Source organism: Ammospiza nelsoni, chromosome 1 (assembly GCF_027579445.1).
Source record: "Ammospiza nelsoni isolate bAmmNel1 chromosome 1, bAmmNel1.pri, whole genome shotgun sequence".
In the NCBI taxonomy this organism is placed as follows: domain Eukaryota; kingdom Metazoa; phylum Chordata; class Aves; order Passeriformes; family Passerellidae; genus Ammospiza; species Ammospiza nelsoni.
The window spans coordinates 70,007,362-70,032,772 of record NC_080633.1 but is presented as its reverse complement, the minus strand read 5'-3'; the positions used below and the strand labels follow the sequence as shown (position 1 = coordinate 70,032,772).

The window sequence follows — 25,411 nt, the reverse complement described above, 5'->3', positions numbered from 1 at the left end:
ACTTTGTCATAGTGTGTTGTACTCAGGAGACTCTGGGTTTTCTAGTGAAAACAAATTATTAGATTTGTGTACTAGAAGCACAAGTTTGTGTGGTTTAAGGTTAAAAGGCCATCACCTACATTCTAGGATCTGAGTATTTATAGCTTGTTTAAAAAGGCATGTCATAAATCTTTTCATTTGGGAATCATTCAATGCTGTGATGTTAGTGTAACTCACTTGTTGTTTTCAGGTTGGTTTTCTTATGTTTTTTGGTTGTTGTTTTAAGTAAACAACATCTGAAGCATACTGTGATTTGCACATGGGTGATGCTTTGCTGTTCCTGCCTCACCATTTTTTAATTGTATTCTGTCACATATATATGATTAAGAACAAATAAATATTTGATATCTGAAGGTTTAAACACTTTCTTGTAACTTAGACTTTCTCAATGATGACAAATTGGGTTTTTCTTCCCTCCCTTCTTGATAGCTTTGATTCCCTTTGCTAGATGACCATGAAACTTGCATTAACTTTGAGTCTGCCTTCCTCCAAGAGAATCTTTTAAGTTCAGTGTCTGTAACAAAGTATCACTGAAAACTTTATTTAAATTGAACTTTGAGTCACTGGAACCATCTTGCTATTTTGTTTCAGAAGTCAGAAACTCTATTTTAAAACACTTCAACTGCTAGTTTTTCCCACTGGCTGAATTTGTAAGGTGGCAGCATACTGTTACTCGCCTTCCAGAGTTCCATGCCTTCAAGATGTTTGTAGTTTTCCTTTGAAATTACCAGCCAATTTAATAGTCTTCAATCCTGAACTTTGGTTGTTCATGTATTTCTGATTTTGGTGGTACTTCCAGAGTGTAGTAAAATGTAGAAAGTAGTTTGCTTAACAGAACAGGTATGGTAGCTCTTGGCATTTTATTTTGGGTCCCTTCTGTGTTTGCCATTGAAAGTTGAATGAGGAAAACTGTATAAGAACTCTCATTTCAAAACAACATAAAACTGAAGGCTTACAATACTAAAAAAAACCCAAAACCAAATAGACTTGTGCTTTCCCTTATGCTGGGGCGTATTTCATTGGTTCATTATTTATTTTCAAGTGGGTTTTCTTAGGATAAAGATGGAAGGTGTCCTCTCTTTAGCAAGCTTTTAATGCTCAGAATTGTCTGGATTTTTTTTTTTTTTAACCAAACCTTTGTGAGAGGACAGTTTATTTGAGAAACTGGTGCAAAGACAAAGATATTGTTTATGAAAGGCATTTTTCAAGAGGACTTTGTAGTAGGTGGTCTTTGCAGAGGTTTTCTAACTCCTTGTGCTTTTATAACAAGAATTATGACAGAATAATAGAATGGTATGGGCAAGATCATGGGAGCAGTCAATCAGATATCCACATTAAATTGTTGGGGAGATAGTGTGAGGAAATTAGGTTAAAAAAAAGGGTGGAGAGAAATAAAGAGAGAGAGAGAGCGTTCTGCTAATGTAGAAGATTGTCCATTGTAAAAAACAGTCTTGTTGAAACCTCTTCAGTGAGTCTGGCTCCTGAGAGGAAAGATCTTGTATAGAAACTGTCTTTCTGCACTCTCCTTGTCTGCATGAGAATCAGTCTTTCAGGAAGAGGGCTGTTTTAATAAAAATATATTTTATGTGTAATACATATTTCATAAAGAATAGATTTTATCTTTAGGAAGCATACAGAATTGCAACAAAAGCTCAGAATTAGGTGGTTGTCATGTTTTGTCAAATGAAAAAGTAATTTTTTGTCAGATTTGCCTTAAAATATTTTTTAAGAAATTTAGGAACTTGCCACAGCAGTATAGTGGCTAGGCTTCCCAGTAAGCACCTCAGTCATGTTAGCTATGGACATCTGTCCTAAGGAGAGGAAATATAAATTAATTGAAGGCTCCCAAGCATTTGCTTGATATTTATAATAATGGCATATTACAAATAGTTCCAGTCTTTGAAATAAATGAAAGCATTTGCTGTTTAAAAATAATAATCATAGAGCATCTCAGTGTTGTAGTGCTTTGAATTGTGTTGAGATTTACTGTGGTATTCTCATTCCAGTGAGGTATTTTAAAGCAATTCTGCAGTAAGTATGGAAATACTTTAGAAGAAATACTAGATCTCAGGAGGCTCAGTGTTTTTATTACATTTATTTAGCTCATCATGAAGGGGGATCTAGTGCTGATTTCTGAAATCCAGAAAAAGATGTTGTAATATTACTTTTGAGTTTTGGTATTGAGACAAGCCAATTACCTGTGTGCCTGGGTATTTTGGAAGCAACAATAGCTGCAATGCAAGGGAGCTATAACGTTTGAGAAGGGGTCAACCAAACAATACCACACAAATAATACCACAGTAGCTTCTATTTTACTTGTTTTTCTCAAGGTTTTTTCCTCTCCATATTACCTGATGTTCCTGAAGATGGCTTTTTTACATCACTTTTACTGATTAATATTCCACATAAATATTTACAAAAAATTGCTCCAAAATAAAAGAGGTGTTTTATATTGACTAACTGGTATCTAGACACATGTTGCTTCCTGCAGAAGGTGGTTGTGTGCCTGGAAGGGCCTAACACCACTGTTCCTTAAAGCTGTTGTGTATCCTTGAGCTCTGCTGAGGATCTGTGAGAAAAGCTGTAAAGACTACATAGATGAGATTGTGAGGAATACATGCAGCTTATTCTCCTCCCTCCTGGTAAAATTATAGACCTTATTTTTCTCTAGCATCCTATTTCTCTTGTGCTGCCCGCTGTTTTGTTGGGCAGTGCTATAGTTTTGAATGCAGCACAGATGAGAGGAAAGCTGGGCAAACCTTGTGACTCCAAGATTAGGGATGTTGACAAAAGAGAAGGTCTGTCCTTTTCACGTGTGCTAAGTGGATCAATAGTTGTGCAGATGATGTGTCTGGACAAGAAGGCTTGGAGTAGGCAAAGCGAGGTAAGAGGAATTACCAAAGTGTCTGGATTTGAAAGGAGGATGGAATAGTAACATCCTTCTCCCTCCCTGCTTGAACTTATGGGTGAAAAGTCAGAGGGACCATTAACAGGATGGGGCAGAAACAGTTTGTCTGCAAGATGAGGATCTGGCTTCAGTTTTTGGGTGAAGCAGGGACTGTCTCTGTGCGAGAGAGGAGGAGAAGGAGAAGCTGGTTCAGTGAAAGAAGTAGGAGTAGGCCACTGGAACAGAGCACAGCCTTCTCTTCCATAGCTGGAGATGACTGTCAGCTGATTTCTTTGTAATCTGGTGATACAGTTCTTTTCTTGAGTGCTGTTCTACCCTTATGGCCTCCATCTGTTGACTACTTGCTTCTCCAGTCTCATGTTGGTTTCATGTAAAATGTTCCAGTAGTTTACATGTAAGACTATTAAGAGTACCTATATAACTTAATTCCTTTTTCATAGTTGGTTATTTGCAAAAAAAAAAACAGAGAAACCAATGATTTATTAAACACATTATGGAATTTTTAATGTCAAGAAGTATTATGAAGTTTGCCACGGAAAGATACAAAGCCAAACTAGATATGCATTGTGTGTGTTATCATGGGCCCTTGCCAGCCTTCCTTCACTGCCATGTCCTACTCTGGACATGGCTGACGTAGTGCAATTTGCTATGTTCTTGCTTGTTCAACATGAATTTTCATCTGTTATTAATTGCATACTGTTCAGTGTGAAAAACTCTCTGAAGATATTAATACTTCTGTTGTGTTCAGGGTATCTAAATCCCTTTTCTTTGTTAATGAATTTGTTTTCAAAAGTAGCTTTTGAAATGAGTGATGGTATTCCTATTTTAAATATGTAAAACCAAGAAACAGACATTTGAAAACAGACATATTTATGGAATTGAGGTGGTTGTTTAGGACCTCAGTATTTCAGAACATTGTGCAGTATTCCCTGTATTCAGGATGCATTTCACACTGACTTCAGGTGTGGCTGTGGGCTCTGAAGTTGGATCAGAATTCTGAGTTTTGTTACAGGTGACATTCTATGCATCTGTGGTATGGACAGACAAAGACAGGAGACCCTATTCTGAGGGTAGTATTTGATTACTTTTAGTATAAGATCATCTTTCCAGTTCCTGCCTTGTCTATTTCCATCTTAATTTTCAGTGTGTGTTCCAGCTTTGGAATGTGAAGAATGAAATCAGCTGGTGGGAGCTTCTTTGATTCTTGTGTCAGATCTAGATACTACCGGTGAAAAATGTGGGGAGGCTGTGTAGGAGCATGGGGTATCTTGGTACAATGAAAGTGTTTTGTATATGCAAAAACAAGCTGAAACAAGTGTGTCTTAATTCTAGTATGTCTTAACTGCAGGGACTTGGAAACTGCAGTTTTGCTGCTATTTATTGTTAGAGATGGTTTAGAGAGCTTCTTGGTTTCATGGACTTAACATTTGCAAATAAAAGTAGAAAATACATTTTGGGTAAAAAAAACAATAGCTAAGGAGAGCCTTATGAAACTTGACTTACATTCCACGTATTTTTTACTAACCTGAACTTCCAAAATTGTTTACACTAAAGTGGTGTGTGTGTGTAACTGAGGTTTTGGAATGGTGGTGGTTTTTAATAAGACTCGTAATTCAGATTATACTGATTATATATATATATACATATATACACTCAGCTTATTATAGGTGTTTATAGCTGCAGAGCTACACAAAGGAAACTGCTAATAAAAAATATGCATTTGCAATCAGTTGCATAGTAAACTAAATGTAGACCACATTACATCAGTACCATATTTGTGTTTGAGCTACAGAACTCATTAATGACACAATTAATTAAACTGGTCTGAGTTGACTCAATTTCAGGTGCAAAGGAGCACTCTTCTGGAAATGCTTCTTCAATAATTTTACATACATTTTTGTTGATATGTTTGGGTATTGTTTGTTTTGTTGATGATCTCTGTTAGCGTAGTATTTACAAGTCATGTTCTAATTTTCTCAGTGCATGTTAACATTGATGCTTTATACAAGTAAGTGCCAAGTGCTTCCTCACATGGGACTGTCTATGTCAATAGGTCTTATTTTGATGGAGAAGTTGTCCAAATATGTAATCATAGTCTATTACTTATCTTAGATTAACAGTTCTGAACTTCCTAAGGAGTACAATAATAATTTTCAAATAGAAGTTGTCAGAATTCAAATGAGTCTATTACATAAGTAATTTGAAGTCTGTGTCTACATATTCATTAAGCATTCAGAAAGTTTAATATTTCTCTGAATAGACTTTTTCTTTCAGAAACCTATATTTAACTTTTTTAAAAGTGCAAAGAAGGTATAATTTTTCTTTATTGTTTTATGACTGTGTCAAAAAAGACTTTGAGTGGTGTTCCATATTTACATTTGTATTTCCCTACAATTTGAGAAGAACGGGTTAAAATGATTTTAATAATTTTTATATAATTAATGGAGTTTCAATTTATTGTTTCTTGATAAACAGATAAAAGCAACTCAGATTGCAGTAACTGAAAATTCATCATGTCTCGAGCACGGCAGCCCCCACTGGTAACCGGTATCTCTCCCAATGAAGGCATTGCGTGGACAAAAGTGACAATTAGAGGAGAAAATTTGGGAACTGGACCTACAGACCTCCTAGGTAAGTTGAAAAATCACCCTTTTGGTATGGCAGAAGGTAACATTTTGGATATGATTAGAGATTAATTTTTTGCATGATAGAATCTGTGTTGAATGCTCTTTACACTAATATGCACTTGAATTCATAAATTCAGAGATACTACCCAATGTGTAACCAACCAGACTGACTGCCTTTTTAGATGAACCCTTAATCTGAGTCAGCATCCTGTGCTGAACATTAAATGCTTTTTGCAGTGTACTAGAAGAGGGTAGATGTAATGAGATGCTCTTTTGTTACTTTCTCAGGAACTGAGAATTTCCCCTTTGTAATGTTCATGTCAGAAGTGTTTTCTGTGTATTCAGAAAGTCATTGGGGATTTTCTCCCATATTTGCCCTAAACCAAGACATTGCTATGCCTTGAGTTAAAGTCAGTTTGTATATTTGCAGCAGTTATGATAAAGCAGGTTCAGTGATTTAGCTACACAATATGTGAAGAACCCTTTTCATTACTGTTTTGATTTTTAGCATGGTAATTTCATCAGAATCGTCGTAGCTCCTGTGCTGGAGGAGGGGACAAGATCTTTTCACTGATTCTCCTGGTCACAGACCTTGTTCATTACTGCTCTCTTGCTTCCTTTTCAGGCTGAAATGTCTTAGCTTATTTAATTTTTCTGCATGTATCCTTGGCCTTTCTTCTTGCTGTTCAGTGAATCTCTTTTACTTTCACTGCCAGTCGTGGGTGTCACATCTTGGTTGTGTGCACTGTTCAGGATGTGAATGCCCTGTGGCATAACGCTGTACTTTCACTTTTGTTTTGTGTTTCGGCCATAGAGTTCTGTTTTCTGTGTAACTCCTACTGAGAATCAAGCTAATGTTTTTGTTGTTCTGCCTACTATAGTTCCATGATTAAATGCATGAGGATTAGTAGTCAGTTTGAGGGTGCCATCTATGAATTTAAAGTTTTGCCTGCGTGCATCTTGTCTTTGTTCAGTGAATTTCAGCCGTTGTGTTATAATATCTACATTATAGTGCATCACTCAACCTAGTAAGTTCTGGCTTGCATTTTTCTGGGATTTATGGTCTTCATGCTCCGAATAAAAGAAAATCATCAGCAAACTTTATAACCTCTTTATCTTGTCATGTATAAGTGTACTGAACACAAGTGATCTTGGCATATACCATGTGGAACTTTCCTCAGTCAAATCACATCATATACTGTAACCCTGTTTCTATGTTGCTGAGCTATTTATCCATTAGAGGTTTGTATCCTATAGCTGCATCATTTTCTTAAGCCTTTCAAAAAAGACTCAGTAAAGGTTCCTGGAAATCCAAGTTAACTATAACTACTGGAATTTCCCTTATTTTTTTTGTTAGTCATGCATATGTGTACTTCAGTAGTCATGTTAGAGGCAATTTGTCTAATTTGTTGTGGAATCACGACTCCTCTGAAGGCCATTGGAATTTTGTTTGGCTTTGCTAGAAAAAATATTTCGCTTCATGGCTGTAAACCAAAGTTCACAAATTCCATTCACGGCCACCACAATGAGCTTTATGGCCAAGCATAAGCTACTACATTTTCCACTCCATTTCAGTTTGCTGTCTCTCACCAGGAGAAATAGTATTTTCCTGAGCTGCTAGGTGAGGTTGCAGTACACTATAGAATTCATATTGAGAAATCCTCAAGTAACTGATGATGTTAGGGGTGAGTATATTTCTGTGTATTTGTGTGGCTGATGTACTTCAATAGCCTTGTTAGTTCATTGGCATGATCCTCTTAGAAATGATCAGTGCTATGTTCTTGGAAGGAAGACGTATCCTGAGCTGTACCTCGGTATTACAGCTGACCAGCTGCTGATATTTCTTCTTATATTTCTTTCAGAGTAATATTTGTAACACACACTGCTAATAATTTTATGCTTTGAGGTAAAAATAAATAAGGCATTGCCTTGTTCTCTCCTTAGCTCAGTTGTCAGCTTTCTCCAGTAAGTGACTAAGGCCCCAGATAGGTAAAGATTTCTTTTAATGGTTAAATTAGTCATGTAAATATTCCCTATTACTGAATGAAAGTACTTGGAAAAGTGAGGCTTTGTAGGCATGAGAGTTAAGCAAGTTTGAGTGAGGTCTTTATAAAGTTTAAAAAGTTTGAGATGCATTAGTGTAAAATAAAAAGCAAGAAACTTTTTTTCTGTATATAAACACAGTATCACATTATAGAAGAACATTCTTTTGGTTTCATTTAAGAGAGAGCCTTATAGTAATCTCTTTGTATCTTTGAAAGCAAATGAACTTTTTATTTGTAACTCTGTAGCTCATGGTACAAAATGTCAGATCCAGGAGAAACCTGTAACATATGTGTTTTCATGGTTTAACTTGTCTTTTAAGACATTTGTAGCTGTATTTTTTAGACATTGTAAAATTGTCCATATATGAGCTTAAATAAAATCAGAAAGTCTCCATAAGAGTATTACTTATGGCTATTTATAGAAAGGCATATAAAAGCTAGAAGCTGAGAATGATGTTCTCAGAGATCTTTATACCATGCAACGAATTCAAATTAAGTTTTACTTAAAGGGGAGTTTCCTATTTCTGGAGAAAGAAATGTGGTAACTGTGCTATCAAAACTTTTCCCCCAACATGCCTTTATTTGTTTTAGAAATTGTGTTGTGCCATTGCTGTTTCATATGGTATATAAAATCTTGATAGAGACTTAAGTTCCTTTTGCATTTTGAAGATACAGGCAAAGGCCATTTCCTACCATTTCAAAAGTATTGGACCTTGTATCTTGATGTCTTGAGAGCTTTTGGAACCTCTGATGAATAGACAATAATTGGTACAAGGATCTTCAAACAGTTACTATAGCTTAGTTCTCGATTTTAAAGTATTGTTCAATTGAACCATAAATTCAGAAAATACAGGGTGAAAACATCTTTATAAATTGTTTGGGCAAAGTGTTTCAGTTAGTGTTAGTTCCTATCACAATCTTTAGAGAAGATGCAAGCATAAAACTGTAAGAGATGTAATAATATAACCATATAGCATAAGGTTATATTATTGCATGTATGTAATATGCATTCTTATATATGGGGTTTTTTCTTTCCCCCATGAAAATAAAACCTGATTAAAATTTTATGAGTAAATAAGCAAAATATTTTTTAAGCCTTTCTGTTTGTATATCCTATTTCATCCCACTCTCCACATTTTATTCAGAAAGAATATTTAAGAAGCAAATCTACTGTCCTTTCTCGAGTAAAATTAATTTCAGTTGTAATAAGTTTCAGTGCCTTTCCATTTTTTTCATTTTTGGATTTCATTTTCAAAATAGTTTTTGGCAGGGAGTAATGCATTTTTATGTCTGACAGCCATGAAAACTGCCAAATTTCTCTGCTGTGTCATGTCAAAGACTTAAATTGTGAGACAAAATAAGTGTGAAGCTTTGGTACTAAGCCACATAGGCTGACCTTTTTCTGTCTCTAAGTATTTTCTAAATTGGTCAGAGCTTTCTAGAAATTAAAAACAAAAGTCAAGCCAGCAGGGGAGGAACTGCTCTGCCTGACTAAATTATACTCCAGTACAGCCAACACACTAGTACAGCCTTGTTCTTTTGGACATAAGGCAAAATGTTTTTGGCTAAGGGTGTTATTTAAGAATAACCTAATGGAGTTGTTCTTCAAATTGATACTAGAGCAGTTAGGATCTTGCCAGTTTTCCAGGACAGCAGAACTCCAGCTATGAATATGGAAATTGTTCTAGATCTGAGAAAATAATCCATCTATTCCAGCATCCAGAGTCCTGATCTGACCAGAACCAATCAGTTGGTTGTGATCAGTTCATGATTGATTTGATTGATCAGACCGATTTGATGTGGAATCTCAGGAAGCCTTGGACCTTAGATTAAGGTGCACCTTGGCTCTTAAGTCATGAGAGGTGTTCTTGAGCACTGAAGCTTGTCAGTCTCTTCCTATGAGAAAAGACCTCCTTGTATTTCATAGTTTGTCATCCTTCTTGTGAGAAAGTGAAGAATAGGGGATAGATGAGCATTACATGATTATTATTTTATATAACAAGGGCAGTTTATTAATCAGAATCAGTCTTGCATTGTGGATTTTTTATAAAAGAGGTTGGGATGGAATATTTGTCAATTAATACTACTTCAGCCAAAACAGCTTTCTGCATCCACTGAAGTACTGCTAAACAAATAAGGTTGAAGAAACATTGTTAATTGTAAATATTTTACAGAGAGTCTTTTTTTTTTCTGTGCAAAGTCATATAGACTGAACTTGTGAAAAGTTTGCTGTGTGCAGCTTTTAAGGGAAGTTTCACAGAAATGCAATACTTAACAGCAGTTCTCCAGTGTCTTGCAGACTGAAAATCTATTGTTCTATGTGAAGTAAAAGTTGCAGTAGCCCAAAAGTGGTGGAAGAGATTAAATAAGTTTCAAACTGCACTGCTTGTATCTCATGAATTGTCACTGGGACAAAAGACCTGAAGTCACCTAGGAAACATCTGAAAAATGTATTTGTGTTTCCTTGACTGTAATCTGTAGGGGACTGGTGAAGGATTATATATTTATGTAAAACACATGTAGCATCATAAATGAATTTGCATTGCAGAATTTCAAAAGATACTTCTATTAATAGAATTCTATTTCTTTTTTTTTTTTTCTTCCCAGGTTTAACAATCTGTGGGCACAACTGTCTCCTCACTGCAGAATGGATGTCTGCCAGTAAAATTGTGTGTCGAGTTGGACAAGCTAAAAATGACAAGGGAGACATTATTGTTACTACAAAGTCTGGTGGCAAAGGAACTTCAACTGTTTCCTTCAAACTTCTTAAACCTGAAAAAATAGGTATATTTCTTGTTCAAATCCACATCTATTTTCTTTGCCAAGAAAATATATGACTGAATGCCTCTTCGTATAAAATGTATGTTTGAAATGGATCCACCTCAGGACAATTTTCAGTTGTTTAGAAAATGCAGAGTATATAAATGAAATATCCATATATATATATATAGAGAGAGAGAGAGAGAGAGAGAGAGAGAGAGATAGAAACTCAGAGTATAGGTAAAATTATTCCTTTCTCAATATCTTGATAAAATCTGCAGCGATGAAGGATCTTTATCCTTTTCTTTATGGAATAGTTCTAAACTTCTGAAATTTTAGAAAACTTAATAACAGATCTAGTAATTACTCCTAAGTGTAGTAGATAAATACAAAGTCTGGACCAGCTCATGAGCTTTACACCTAAATCCTGAGCTGACAGTTAATCCTTTAAAGAAAGTTGAGTCATCAGTGACATTTCTTATTTGTAATTCAAACCATCCTGCAAGACAAAGTCTTAAGTATTTCTCATGAGATGCTTAACCATTGAAATTATTTTGTCAAGCACTCCAGGACCTCTGCTTAACCTAGAATCCAGTCTAAATACCCTGTGGATTGAAAATGTTTCTCTCAGAACCCCTCATTGATGAGCTGGTTATCTTTCCTAACACAAGAGTTCCCACAAGAACTGTTTTAAGCTCTTATTCTCAGCTCTTCAGTGACGGTTAAATAACATGTGATTTCTCCCAAGCTGCACTAATATCTTAATAATAGAAAGGTGAAAAGTATAAGTGCAAATGTTACACAGTAGAGCTTTTGGCGATGTGAGAGAAGAATTCATATTTGAAAATGTGGGAAAATGTGGGGATGGAGTAATTTCTGGTGTTGCATCTGATGGATATGTTAAAGGAGGGCAAGGCTAAGGGTATGGCTGGCTCCATTTTTAGCTGAGATTGCAGGACATATTGTGCCTCACCTTTATGCATTGTCTGTACTAAGGCACTGGAAGCAAAGTCAGTTCTGTGTCCTTGAAGTCATTTATCTTGGCATGTGGCCAAAGTTCAGTTACCTTTTGGATAGCAAATGGGACAGAAAAGGAAGTTTCCCTAAAATATGCAAATGAGAAGACTTTCAGTTAATTGCTCTTTGGAAAGTAGCAGATAACAAGGTTTGGATAGAAACCAAAATACTTGCAGGAATGAAAATACTAATACTTTGTGGTCAGGAAAAAGCTTCTGATGTACGTGAAACTGTGCACTCTGCAAAAGGATAATGTTTGATGCCCAGCCATGAATACCTTTTCAGCAGCTATAATAAAATAATTTAGCATAATTGCATCCAGGTTGTTTTGCCATGTATCTTTCAATATATTACCTAGGCATGCATTTTATATTTATCAGGATTTTTCAAATTAATTCAGTATGTTAGAAGTTGATGGTGCTGGACTGCCCTTGTTGTTTTAAGGATCTGTGCTTTGTTTTCTCTAGGTATCTTGGATCAGTCTGCTGTCTGGGTGGATGAAATGAACTATTATGACATGCGCACTGACAGGAACAAAGGGATTCCCCCCTTGTCCTTACGTCCAGCTAATCCGCTCGGTATTGAGATAGACAAGTGAGTACCAAATGCCTTTAATCCACTTCTTTAGTGCTTTTCTCTCTATGTGTCTTTGTGAATTCCAGGGAAGTTTAATGGTTTGCAGGGCAGGGAAAGATTTAAAAACACATACATCTATTAGCTGCTAGTATTCTATTCGGTACTCTGAGTTGTTAGTGGGAGTTGTATCCTACTTGATAATCCTCTATTTTGGATCATCAATTAGAACTGTAGATAATCTAAAAGCCTGATATATTGAACCTCAGTGATGTTTAGATTTTGAAGATTGGTAAATAACCTAAGGCTTCAGATTTATTCATTGTAGTTACGGAATACCTACTGTTGCATTTGAGTTTCACGGGGCTTTTAAGGATATTAGATTGCTATCTGTTGCTAAAATTGCACTGTAAAATGTGATTTATTATACCACATCAGCTAGTTTATTTTATTGAAATACTAGTATTGTTTTCCAGCACACAGTCTTCTTTACTTTAGTTCTTAAGTACGGTGGAATTTATGACATTTTTGTCTGAAATAGTAACTTTATAGTGAATGATAAAGGGAATTAGGGGTCTTTAAATGGGACACCCTTCAAACCATCCCAACTCTTAGAAATAGCATCAGGAATACTTTTCTCAATCAAGATGCCAGTCCTACCAAACAAAAGGCTATTTAAAATTAAATTATTACTAAGGTCTCATCTGCTGAATACTTTTGTTTGTGAGGGGGAACGCATTGGAAAAAAGTCTGCAGTGTCCATTGTTACCTTGTTCTGATGAGAAAGCTGCACTTTCCCAAAATCCATATGGGATTTCTAGCAGACCCACACCACCCATCCAGCCTCTGGCTGTGCATTTCTTTCCTAGTTTGAATATATATTTTTCTTTCTTTTCAAAGTCCTAACCCAATTTTTTTTTAATAAGGTGGAGATTTTATCTCTTAAAGTATTTTTCTTTAGCCTTTGGTGTAACTTCTGACAGGTAATTCTTTCATGTTCCTCAGTTTTCCAGACCCTGACAAAATTTGGACCATGATACTATGGACAATATTCCAATGTGTTACTAGGAGATTTTCTGTCACTCTTCCACTCTCCCTCACCTTTTTGTAAATTAAAAATCCCATAACAATCCTTTTTACCACTGTGCTGCACAGCAGCTAGCAGTGAGTGCTTTGTTAGCTGATTCTCTTGAGTCGCTACTTATGGTTAAGACATTATCCATATGATAGATTAAGAATTATCATATAGAAACTTAAACTGCATTAGTTTAGGATTTGCTTAATTTAGAGTTGTCTATTTGGATGTTTGTTCAATAGAAAACCAATCATGTTATATTTTAAATGTTTTTTCCTGAAAACATTAGAAAATCTATTACTGAAACCCAAAGTTTCATTTGAAAAGAAATAAATGAGAAACATAGATACAGCTAGGAAATAATATTTCATAGAGGGAGGGAATTAGGAAATCTTTGGGCAAGCATATCAAGCCGAGTTCATTGTTCTTGACCTCCCAGGTTCATTGCAGGAGAAGCAGGAAGATTATGGCAAGCACCAGTTTGAGAGACCTATCACTGAGCAGTAAAACAAGTAGTTGTGTGGAGGAATTGAGGGGTTACATTGTGCAGAGGGGAAAGAGAGGAAAAGCCTGGTCTGCCCTTGTGCTATGGTTGACAGCACAGTTCTGACTATAGATGAACGTTCTGGGTTTAATTAAAGAATGCCTTCTCAATGGAAAATCTTCCATAATTTTCTTGATAAATTAGAGCAATGTGAGGTTTATTTCTATAAAATAAACTTTAATACCATGTAGTTTAGCTGAACTCACATTTGCAAATGGAATAAATAAGTATTGAGAAGTTGTACAAGGTAGTGAAAAAAGACAATTGTAAACTAAGAAAGAGAGTGAATAAGCAAAAAATTAGCAATAGCCATTACTAGATACAGGAATATTTGTCACTAGAAGTGATAAAAGCTATTAGGATGCTTTAAAATAAAAGACATCCTGATATGATCCTAATAATACTGTTGTGTATGCAGACAGGCTCTGCAACATTATGGATCTCTCTTTTATTCATACCTTTGGTTTCTTTAAATGTTTTCTTTAAACATGTGCAAATTGATATGTATTTTAATTTTGAAGCTGAAGCATTTGACATTGGTCTGACTTGTTGGGATTTACAACCCTTGCAGCCTGATGGCTGAGAAGGAAGGGAAAGGAGTGCCTTGTGTTGATTATGCAAAGAGTGGTAAACAAAAGAAACATTAATTAAGAAGTTCAGGGAGAAAAGTAGTGAAAAATAGATGTGATAAAATGGAATAGGAATGAAGTATATAGGAGTACACAAAAGAGAAGGCAGAGGAAGGTGATTAGAGTACAAACTGCAAGAGAAAAAGGCCCTCCCTGTAGAAAGTGATTATCAGGCATTAGCAAATGATACAGAAAAGACAAGCTGCAGCATGGGAATGATTTAGGGGATTTTTGAAGTGATTTTGTTGTTTTATTTTGTTTTTTTATATGGGTTATGCTTGGCTTTAAAAGTTCCTTTTGTGGCTTTTTAAAACATTTTTATAGTACTTTGTCCAATTAAAATCTGTACTTTTTTATAGCACTTTGTCCAATTAAAATCTGTTTTAAAATTCAAAAGTTTTTACCATTTTGGTTAACCATTTTGAACCATTTTTGAACCATTCAGGTTCAAAATGGTGGATGCTTTCAAGGTCCTTCAAATGAGACCTTGAAATAAGAGAAAAAAGACCTTGTACGTAATGAAAAGAAGAGCTTCAGTACAGCAGTTTGCTAAATTATTAGGCATGGACAGGGACAAAAAAATTGTTCAGACTCTGCAGATAGAATATTGGAGTTTAATTGGGAGTGACAGAGATTTAGGTGAACAAAAGGTTTGAACTGTGAATTAAGGGAAATATGTAATAGTGGGTCTTTCTATTAATAATTAGAATACTGCCTATAGGTGTATTGTAGGAGTAACATATATATATATACACTCAGAATATGCACTGGAATTGTCCTTTCATATTCAAATTCAAATGTTGCAAGGATGCAAAAAAGACAGCAATGCATATATAGTCATCCTCCTGGCTGTTCTTTTACATAATCAAGATATTTTAAATGTTATATATGCAGTCAAGATATTTTAACTCCACATGTATACATAATGTTCAGGCCATCACCTTTCAGCCTGCAGGTTCAGGAAGTAGTAAATATACTACTACTTATACTACTCAGTAATTGCTGCCTGATAGTTCTTCACATTTTCCAAGTATTAATTGCAGTTCCTGTGTCATGTAGCTAAGAATCTCACTTGCTAATAAATAAAATCAAGTATATTGTAATGAAACTTGAACTTGCTGGTCCGTGTGTTTTGGTGGTGGTAACCCTTGAAGTCACAAATGTATTTGCAGAAGAGTGTTTGCACACTTTTGTTCTCCTCCCTTCCTAAAAGTTGTTCATTCATCTAAAACACAGAGCTGATCCAGTCAGATAAGGGGTTTTTGGCATTGATGTAACTTAGTGTCTATTGTGTGCATGCTGTGAGATAGTCAATTCCCACCAGAAAATAGGTATTTAAAATACTTAATCTTTGAATTCTGCTTTTTAATATTTAGTAGGGGGTTTAGTGTCCTATCACTACCTTTGCACACACTTTCAGTTCAGAGCAGGTCTGTGCCACCTTCCTCCCCAGGGAGTATTCCTGGCTGTGGTGTTATGCAGATATAGCCAGGAATCCTTACAGAAACATTGAATCATAGAATAGAATCACAGAACTGTTACAGTTGAAGAAAATTCTCAAAGTCATTGAGTCTAACTTTTGACCAGTCCCCATCTTGTCAACTGAACTATATCCCCAAGTGCCACATGCAGCCATTTCTTGAACGCCTCCAGGGGCAGTGACTCTATCACCTCCCCTGGGCAGCCCATCCCAATGCCTGATGATCCTTTCAGGAAGAAAATCTTCCTGATGTTCAACCTGAACCTCATCTGGCACAGCCTGAGGCTGTGTCCTTTTGTCCTGTCGCTGGTTGCTTGGGTGAAAAGGCCATCTCCCACCTGGCTACACACCCTCCTTCCAGACAGGTGTAGAGTCATAAGGTCACCCCTGAGCCTCCTTTTCTCCAGACTAAACGCCTCCAGCTCCCTCAGCTGTGTCTCACAAAAGTTACTCTCTAGACCCTTCACCAGCTCCATTGCTCTTCTTTGTATGTGCTCCACCATCTCAATCTTCTTGAGTCGAGGAGCCCGGAACTGGACCCAGCACTCAAGGTGTGGCCTCACCAGTGCTGAGTTGTCATGGTTTGACACTGGCTCAATGCCAGTGCCCCCATGAAAATACTCTCTCCCTGGTGGTCTAGTGGTTAGGATTCAGTGCTCTCACTGCATCCCAGAAATCCCATTTCCTGTCAAACCACCACACGAGTACAGGGGGACAGTCACTGCCCTGGTCCTGCTGGCCACACAAGTGCTGACACAGGCCAGGATGCCCTTGGCCTTCTTGCCCATATGGGCACACACTGGCTCATGTTCAGCTGCTGTTAGCCAGCACCCCCAAGTTCTTTTCTGCCAGGCTGCTTTACAGCCATTCTGCCCCTAGCCTGTAGCTGCCTGGGGTTGTTGTGACACAAGCAAGATTCAGCCTAGTTGAACCTCATACCGCTGGCTTCAGCCTATCAATCCAGCCTGTCAAGATCCCTCTGCAGAGTCTCCCTACCCTCCAGCGGATCAATACTCCTACCCAGCTTCTTGTCGTGTGCAAACTTTATTTAGAGCACACTCAATCCCATTGTCCCGATAATTGATAAAGATACTGAACCGGACTGGCCCCAGTACTAACCCTTGGGAAATCCCAGTAGTGAACATCCAACAGCTGGAGGTAACTCCATTCGCCACCACTCTCTAGGCATGGCCATCCAGTTTTTAATCCAGCAAAGAGTGCACCTGTCCAAGCATTGGGTTGCCAGCTTCTCCAGGAGAAGTCTTAAACAGGTTGCCGAAAGAAAAACAAGTGTGCAGAGTAGTTGTCTCAGTATGAGAAATGTGGAACTTGGTGTGAAAATTCTGACCTTAGCAGCAATGTGGCAGTACTTTGATTGGTTTTAACAATTTAGAGCTGTTACAAAAGTAGGTTGGTAACACAACATCATTCAGAATTTGTTATTGTTCCAGGAGAGACTATGTCTCAGACACCGGTTAAATATGTTGATGGAAAATTTAGATCTACGTGATATTTGTGAATGAATTGCTTGTTCTGATGTACTGCATACTTCCTCCTCCTGCACGACAAGTCTTTGTTTAACCAAGGGTTCCCTGACTCCTCTTACTACTCTGTCAGACTAAGGAAATTAATTCTCTGCAAAACAGTAACATCAGTCAGACCTAGTGGTGGTTAGAAAATTTTTGAATAATGTTTGTTGTTTTGCATGTAGCAGAGGTCACTCTGGTGGATCCATCTCGTACATGAAAGCAAAGGCTGACATGCTAAGTACATTCCACATACTTCTGTATCCACCCACTCAATACAGATGCTTCCCTCTTCCCACGCCAGCTTCCAGAGCAGTTCATTTGGGAGAAGGAAACAGATGATCTTACGCTGCCACCTAATGGTAAACGTCAGCTTGCTACCACGAGATAGGAAAATACTTTCTGGAGGCCGAGATGTTTATTTTTAAATGACTTGTATGGAAATGCAGTAAATTTCATCATTGAATGTGATGGGCGTGTGGAAACTTGATTACAGAGATGCATGCAAAAAAATTCTGAAAGCTGCAAAAGAGAGTTGCAGTATAGTCCTAGCTTTATGATATTAAAAAATAAGGTAGCACTTACTGCTTGTTAGGTTGATGCATCAGCTGCAGCACGCAGCCTATAATCTCTTTGTAGATTTCTCATACCACATTCTGCCAGTTCTAAAATACAGTTGCTACTTTGTTTTCATATTTCTAATGAACTCAATGCTACTAGGAAGGAATTGCCAGAGTGCACCCTTGCCTTGTTGCCATTGGAGAGACCTTTGTTAACACCTTCTGATTTGTCGTGCTTAGTCTACACCAGTGTCCCTTATGCTGATCTTTTTGCATGCATTATTAACACAGTGCAGCTGGTACAAAGCCAGCTTCAAGGAGTCTGACTGGTACCAGACACTGGGGGGAGTGTACAGCAGCTCTAGCTGGAGCTTATTTATGCTGGTTGCTATTCAGAATCTGTGTTTATTTAAAGTTGCTCCTTTTGACCTTTTAGAAATTCCTGTGAAACTGAGCTTCAAGTTAGCTTTTGGTGTTTATATCTTGCTTTGGGATGCACCTTTAATCTGCAAATATGGTCAAAAATGCTGAAATTATGACTATAAGATTCTGAAGTTCTGGGAGCAAAACAAATTTTACAGAAAAATTACTACTTACTAAACTGCATTCATTGCCAGACTTTGTTAATTGGTATCTGTTGCATCCTGTTGCTCATATTTGATTGTGACTGCTTCAAGGCTGTGATTACCCATGGAGATTTCCAGCTAATCTCTGGAGAATATAAATGCTGTATATGGACACAAGTTCTGTAGATTTGTAAGAGCCCATGTATCCTGTACTGTGAAATTATGTTTATTGCTATTAGTCTATACAGAACCTGAAGTTTGGAGTAGCGCAAGGAGGGACTTCTCTTGATGGGTACTTGTGGCACAAGTGAATTGAACGCTGTTTTAAATCCAAAGTAAATGTGCATGACCTTTACATGGAAGCAAGGGCCACTACATCTAATGTTGTATGACTTTATTAACTACACTCAACGTGTGTTTGAGGGAAGTGAAAGTGTATCATGGCTTGTAACCAATTGTATTTTTATTATATTTCTCATTAATATAACCACTATGTGAAATCTCAAATTCTTTTGTATTTAAAATTGTTGCTGGAGCATTTATAAGACTATTCTAAAATGTTAACTATAGGTCTAGTATCAGATCTAGTTCTATTCTAGGTAAAATAGTGTGCCAAGCAGAAAATACTAGTATACAAATCCAGTATGTGTACCTTTGCTGAAATTTTAAAGGTAGTGTAATACTTAGGGTTGTCATGGGTAGTAAGCTTCACTCTTCCTTTTCTGAAGTTTTCTGGATTCAATTTGTGGTTCCCAGTATCTTTTACAATGATTACTTTTTCATTAAGTGATTCTTGTATAATGAGCAAATCAACAGAGAAATTATTTACAGTTTAATTGCATGCCATGATCTAAGCTTTTTGTACTGGTTTATCTTCACCCTGTAATGTTGAAAAGAATAAACCAGAAATACTTTCTCAAGTCACAAATGGGCTTGTTTATAAGTAAATGGTAAGAAAGTTTTCATGAGAAAAACTTCCAAACCCTGACTTATTTAATTTACTAATGGAAGTTAGTGAGACAAACTTGTGTGTATGTGGAGTCAGTCTCTTTTTAGATGCATCTGGCCAGACATTCTAGAAATACAGTTGTTTTCAGTTTGAGCATTTTAGTGTGCACTTCATTTTGAAGACAGCTGTAGCAAGTCTGTATGTAGCAAGCTGTAGCATATCTGTTAGAGGGGAAACTACTGGTAAAATGTGTGATAAAAATAAGAGTACTAAACCATACAGTATAACGTATTGCTAACATACCTCACACATTCACGATTATGTTTCTAGTCTGTTGTGACTATGTCTAAAATATGTCTGCACAGATAAAAGCATTGTTAGTTTATGGTTCTACACAAGTACATCTGCTGGAAAAAAAACCCCTCCTAATAACTTTTCAAGGCAGCCAAACATCAAATTGAAAAAAAATTCCTTCGTGTCCCTCTGTCTGTAGACAAGATTCATTTGCAGTAATTCATTACAAGTCTATCTTGGTCTCTCTTTATATATATATATTAAAAAATAGATGCATAAGCTTAAATTGTCATGCATATCCCTTACAAACCTACAGTTATGAGTAGCATTTGATATTGGTATATTTTAGTGTGTGTGCTTTTTGTGTTATATCTCTCTTTTGCGTTTGGAGAACATACATGGAAATTCTGAAAATATGAGCAAAATTCCACTTCTGTATCAATTGCATTCACTTAAATAGTGCTTGCACAGAATGTCCAAGTCTCTCCCAAAAACTCAAATTTGTTTTTTGGTTTTGTTTTTTTGCATTAAAAATGCAGCTGTCTACAAAGATGTCACCATGTGTGGATTGAATATAAGTCCTTTTTTGTACAGTTGTACTATGTATTGGATGTGAAGTACTATCCTTCAAGTTCATGTTCCTACTGGGCATTTTTTACTAATTGGAGGGTAAAATAAAGTATCTTAAATTGTCTTCAAATTAAGAATAAATTGAAACTTTCTTCTTACATCCATCAGCATTTTCTGCTTACTGTCATTTATGAAATTTAAGGTCATTTAAAAGCCTGAATATCGCTACTTATGCCTTAAAGTTTTATTGTAACATCATCACTTTTTCATTGAACACAGGCAAATGTTGGGACCCTCATTTTTTCTTGCTGCAGTTGTTTCTCACACTATTTTCCTTGTATCTCTACTTTTCATATCTGTCATCACTTTTCCTTGAATCTCATTTGATATTTTTTTCTGGTTTTTAAAAAGTATTGTTTCATGCCCTTGCTGTAATCAGGTGCTACTGATGAAAGACTTATGTGCCATGTCATTATGTACGTAGGTCCTTTGTACCTGCTTGTGCTAATGGCCATTTGGATATGAAAAGAAACCTCCAGGAAACAACTCCTCTCCATGTAATTGTAGTTTTTAATGTGCCTGCGTTTAGATTTGTTTCACTTAATCTGCTGTTTGCTTTTTGTAATAAAAACAGCTTTAACTATCTTTAAACATGTTTAGATTACAGAAAAAAACCCTAAAACTAAGACATCACTGCTTTTGTGTCCATTTAAATGGCTTTCCCTGTGTGTTAAATGTAATTTTTATAACTGACTCTGGATTGCTACTCTCACCCAAGTTTGCTCTCAAATGCAAAGAATGGCAGATTTTCATTTGCTTACACTTTACTTTGTATAGCAAAGCTCACCTAACTTGTGAGCATCAGAGAGGGACTTCATTGTCTTTTGAATTGGATGTTGTGGTCCAAAAATGAAAAATTTTACTGAAAAAACTGTAAATTTTTGGAATACATGAGAATATTTCACTTGAAAGGGACATAAGTCCACAAACTCCAACTGACTGACCCATTTAGGGCTGACCACAAGTGAATTTGTTTGCCACAGTTAGTCTCTGAGGATGGGATGTAGCTGGTGGTGAAGACGAGAGGAGGGAGTGCACCTGGTGATGTATTGAGTGCCTGGTGGAATGAATATGGCCAAGTGTTGAGTGGGTGGCCAGACTGAGGGATGAAGTTTGTCATGTTTTCATCAAAAAGTGCTTTAAATATTTTTATTACACAGACTTAAAGTAAATGGAATAAATTTTCTGGGTGAATATCTTAGAAACTACTTATAATTTTTAAAATGCTGTTATAGAGAATCTGTTTTCACAAGGAATTGGCTCACATGGTTTCTTCATGCATTTGTAAGACTGAGTAAAAACTTACAAAACCTGCTGGCTGTCTCTTGAGATAAGTCTGTTTTTCCTTTGTTTTGTGTATGGTGAACAGACAGATCAGTGTGTTCTGTTTTGCAAGAGAATAATTTTAACTCAGTATTATACTTTTTTCAGTGTTTGTATATAATGGAAGTATATTCTGTGTATCTCTCTTTCATGTTTCTCTGATTTCTGCTGCTCAGGAATCAATAGACAATAATTGTGTGAGATAATTTACAAGCTGCGAAACTTCTCATGCCCTGCCATTTTAAAGTTAAATAGAAGCAATTTGTACACACAGCATTTCTGTCTTACGTGTAATAGTGAAATCACAATTGTGAAATTAGTTTTAATTAGAATAGATTTCAGTCTCTCCCAGTCACGTTACATGTGTCTGTAATCGCAGATTTAATTCCAAGCTGAGTTACAAGTTAATGTTCCCATCTTACAGGGAAATTATTTGGTGTTTGTTGTTAGTTTGGGGTTTTTTGTGAATGTTTTAATTGTAAACTGTTTACAAGGCTGTGTTTCACTGAAGAAATTAATATTCATTTTTCAGGGGCAGATTTCCTCAAAAAGATTTAGAGTCACTGTTTCCTGGGATGAGCGCTGATTTCACAAGTGAAAACTTTTCTGCTGCCTGGTACCTGATTGAGAATCATTCAACAACAAGGTTTGTTGCTGTCATATAAGTAATTGTTTTAAGTGCAAGTCACTGATGGTATTTCACTGATGGTATGCAGTAGATGTGTCAATGATGGTTTTCATTTACATCAAGTGGTCACAGTTGTTTCTGGTGTGTCTGCTTGGCCTGAAACTTGAATCAACCAGTTTGCTTAATCTGCTTCTGAGAAAGACCTTGTTTTTAACCAGACCTAATTTATGATGGTTTTTTGGTTTTTTTATCCCAAATGCCCAATATCAGATGGAAGCTGTCTTTCTTCAAACTGTAGGAATCAAGAAGTTAGTACAGTCTTGAGTGGAAACTCCAGGTGTTAAGTCATGAACAGAGACACAGGTTATGGACACTGAACAGATTAGTAAAATTGTTTGTATCAATTAGGTTGTAGTTAACGCTTTTGGAAAACGCTAAAGTAGGATCTTTGAGGTAAATCCCTTAAAATTTTGACAAGATTTTAATTTAGAAATACAGTTCATAGTATGTATTTACATGAATGTATTATGTAAATGTATTTTTGCATGTTTAACTGAATTCCAAAACTTTTATCTGCTATGTGTTCTCATAATACTGGAAACCATTTTTAATAGAGAAGATGAGCTTCTTTTCTTATTTTCAGCTAGATACTCTGATTGGTATTTTAAAGGGAAATATGAGTTTACAAATTGTTTTACTTTTGTTTCCTACTAGTAGAAAAAAGTATGTGTTGCTTCTTGGTTTTGGGGGTGGGAGGATTGGTTTTTAAAGCTCCAGAAACAGCCATTACTCTGCTTGGGAAATACTTAAATTTCCTCTCAAAATGGTGTTACTTTAAAGGGCCAGAACAGCAACAGAACATGATTACCTAATACACATATAATGACAGCATCTTTTGAAATCAAGTAACTAAGAGGAGTTATTCCAAATTAATTCTATCTGTGAGAATCTGATAACTTTGGGGATCTGATAACTTTGGGGATCAAGATTTTTAAAAAATTTAGGAGATAATAAAGGGATAAAGAGTAAACAGCTTTTGATGTAGGTCTTTGTAAAAAATTTTCTCTATGTTTGGCACTTGGACTGTTTCCACTTTGTTGCTCATCCATGTGGGCACCAGTGACACTGCCCAGAGGGAATGCAGAACAGATCACAAGTGATGGCAGACTGGGGACAACAGTGAAGAATGTGGGAGCCTAGGTATTCCCTTTGATTTATATGTGAAGCGAAAAGCTTTGGGTAATGGGGATGCATCCTGTAGATTCACAGATGGCTGTACCTCTGGTTTCAAAAGCAGCACTTTTTTCTTCTGTAGCTGGGTCCATGACTAAACAAAAAAGACTGCTAGTGAGAAATTGAATTAATTTGAAAAAGTAGGATGGGAGAATGGGAGCATTTTTGCCAGCAGGTTTGCACTTTGTTGTCAAAAACTTCAAATTCAGGATATCAGGAGATAGTGATAACAGCCTGCAGTTTAATGAAGGGAACAGAATGCTACCTGTGGGTTTAGTGATGGCATTAAGAATGCTGCAGGTAATTAGAAAACTAGCTGGAAGTGTCTAACCTTAAATGCCTTTATACACTCATGTGCTCTCTGAGAAGCAAGTAAGAGACATGTGGAATTAGACAAACCTACTACTGGAATAAAGTGGGATAGCTCATGTTCCTAGTATTTGGGGATGGATAGCAAGAGGATACCTGAAGAAGATATTGAGGAAAAGAGAGGGACTTGACCTTCATGTGAAGAACAGCTGGAATAAATATATGGGCCCTGTTATGGAGCAGGATGGTTGAGATCTTTTTCAGGAGTCTGAAATGGATGACATTGCAGTGGCATGAGGAAGTGAACAAAATCCTCTTTAAGCAACTTAGGGAAGTTTCCAGAGAGCAGACCCTGATTTTTGTACAAGATTTTAATATCCTTCATATTTACAGGAGGGGCAGCAATCCCAGGAGGCTTGTGAGCAGCTCTGGGAATGATTTCTAACATAACTGCAGTGTGGGCCTTCAGGGGCGCTACTCTTCTGAGTAGGATTCTTGCAGGCAAGGCAGGGGATGTGATAACCAGTGGCAGCCGTGGCTGTAGCAATTGTGAAATAGTTGAATTCAGGACTCAAAGGGATGTGGGGAAGGCACATAGGAGAGTACACACCTGGGATTGGAAAGCAATCCTAGAGAAGACAATCCAGTGTTCGTAAAAGTTGACTGTCTAGTGCAAATCACCTTCTGGGGTGTATCACCAGCAATGTGTTAGGTAAGATATGAGATTATTCTGCTTGGCATTGTTGAAGCTGCAGTGAAGTGCTCTGCCCAGCTATGACCGCTGCTGTAAGAAAGATGTGAGAGCTGAGCCACAAGCTCAGAAGAGGATAAATATTGGCGGCCATACAGCTTGAATGAGTTAGGTGCTTTTAGAAAAGAAAAACCATTTTTAACACTTTGTCTAGTATGAGCTTAAGTATTTCATTCTTCTGCTGAAAAAATTCCATCAATTTGTGTCTTTGCATGTCAACAGTTTCAAGTAATGATCTCCTCCATCCAATGGCATAAAAAGTGTTAATTTGTACTTTTAAATGAAAGCTGGAGTTTTTTGCATATTAACTCCATTTATATTGGTTTATAAAATCCAAATCTTAGTGTTGAAGGTCCTAGAGCAGTGTAAAACTCAACAGCGATCAACAGGCTCAAAGGGTAGGGTGAATCCAGTTATGTTTTGAATCTAACTATAAGTATCTCTTTAAATAAAGCAGAAGAAAAACTGTTTTGGTTACTTTTCTTTTTTTCCCAATTCAACATGTGTAGTCTTAAAAATTTTCTGGAATTGTATAAATATCATCCCATATAATTTGTGCTGTTTTTCTGGAAACAGAGCAGTGGTTTAGTTCTTGTCCTCTATATAACCCTAGCTATTGGAGATGGTAAATGTGTGGTGCACTGACATTTCAGTTAGCTTACATCTGTTTTTTCCTTGAAGGATATTCTTTTTAAGAAATCAGTATAACATCCTTTTTTACTGATTCTTTTAATCCTGGCAATATCCTGTTAAATAAAAATAAACTATTTTGACATGCTGTGAGATCATCAGGTAACATGAAACAGTGCTTAAAATGAGAACTATACAGATTTTCATTATTTTGAAAATGCTTCTGGTAAGTTCTTCACATATGCCCAAGTGGACCAATCCAGGTAATGAGTAATGTTATTTCTGTCCAGCAGATGGAAACAGAAAATTAGGCAA

The 25,411-nt window shown here is 36.5% G+C and overlaps 1 protein-coding gene across 1 annotated transcript in view; it reads left to right on the top strand.

Moving 5' to 3' along the window:
• Positions 1-25,411, top strand: part of EXOC2 (exocyst complex component 2) — a 125,478-nt gene that overhangs the window by 8,297 nt on the left and 91,770 nt on the right. The window contains exons 2-5 of the mRNA XM_059478863.1: positions 5,423-5,578; positions 10,227-10,403; positions 11,864-11,990; positions 22,078-22,191. Of these exons, the coding sequence (XP_059334846.1) occupies positions 5,461-5,578; positions 10,227-10,403; positions 11,864-11,990; positions 22,078-22,191 (536 nt within the window). The 5' untranslated portion in view covers positions 5,423-5,460. The remainder of the gene's footprint in view (positions 1-5,422; positions 5,579-10,226; positions 10,404-11,863; positions 11,991-22,077; positions 22,192-25,411) is intronic.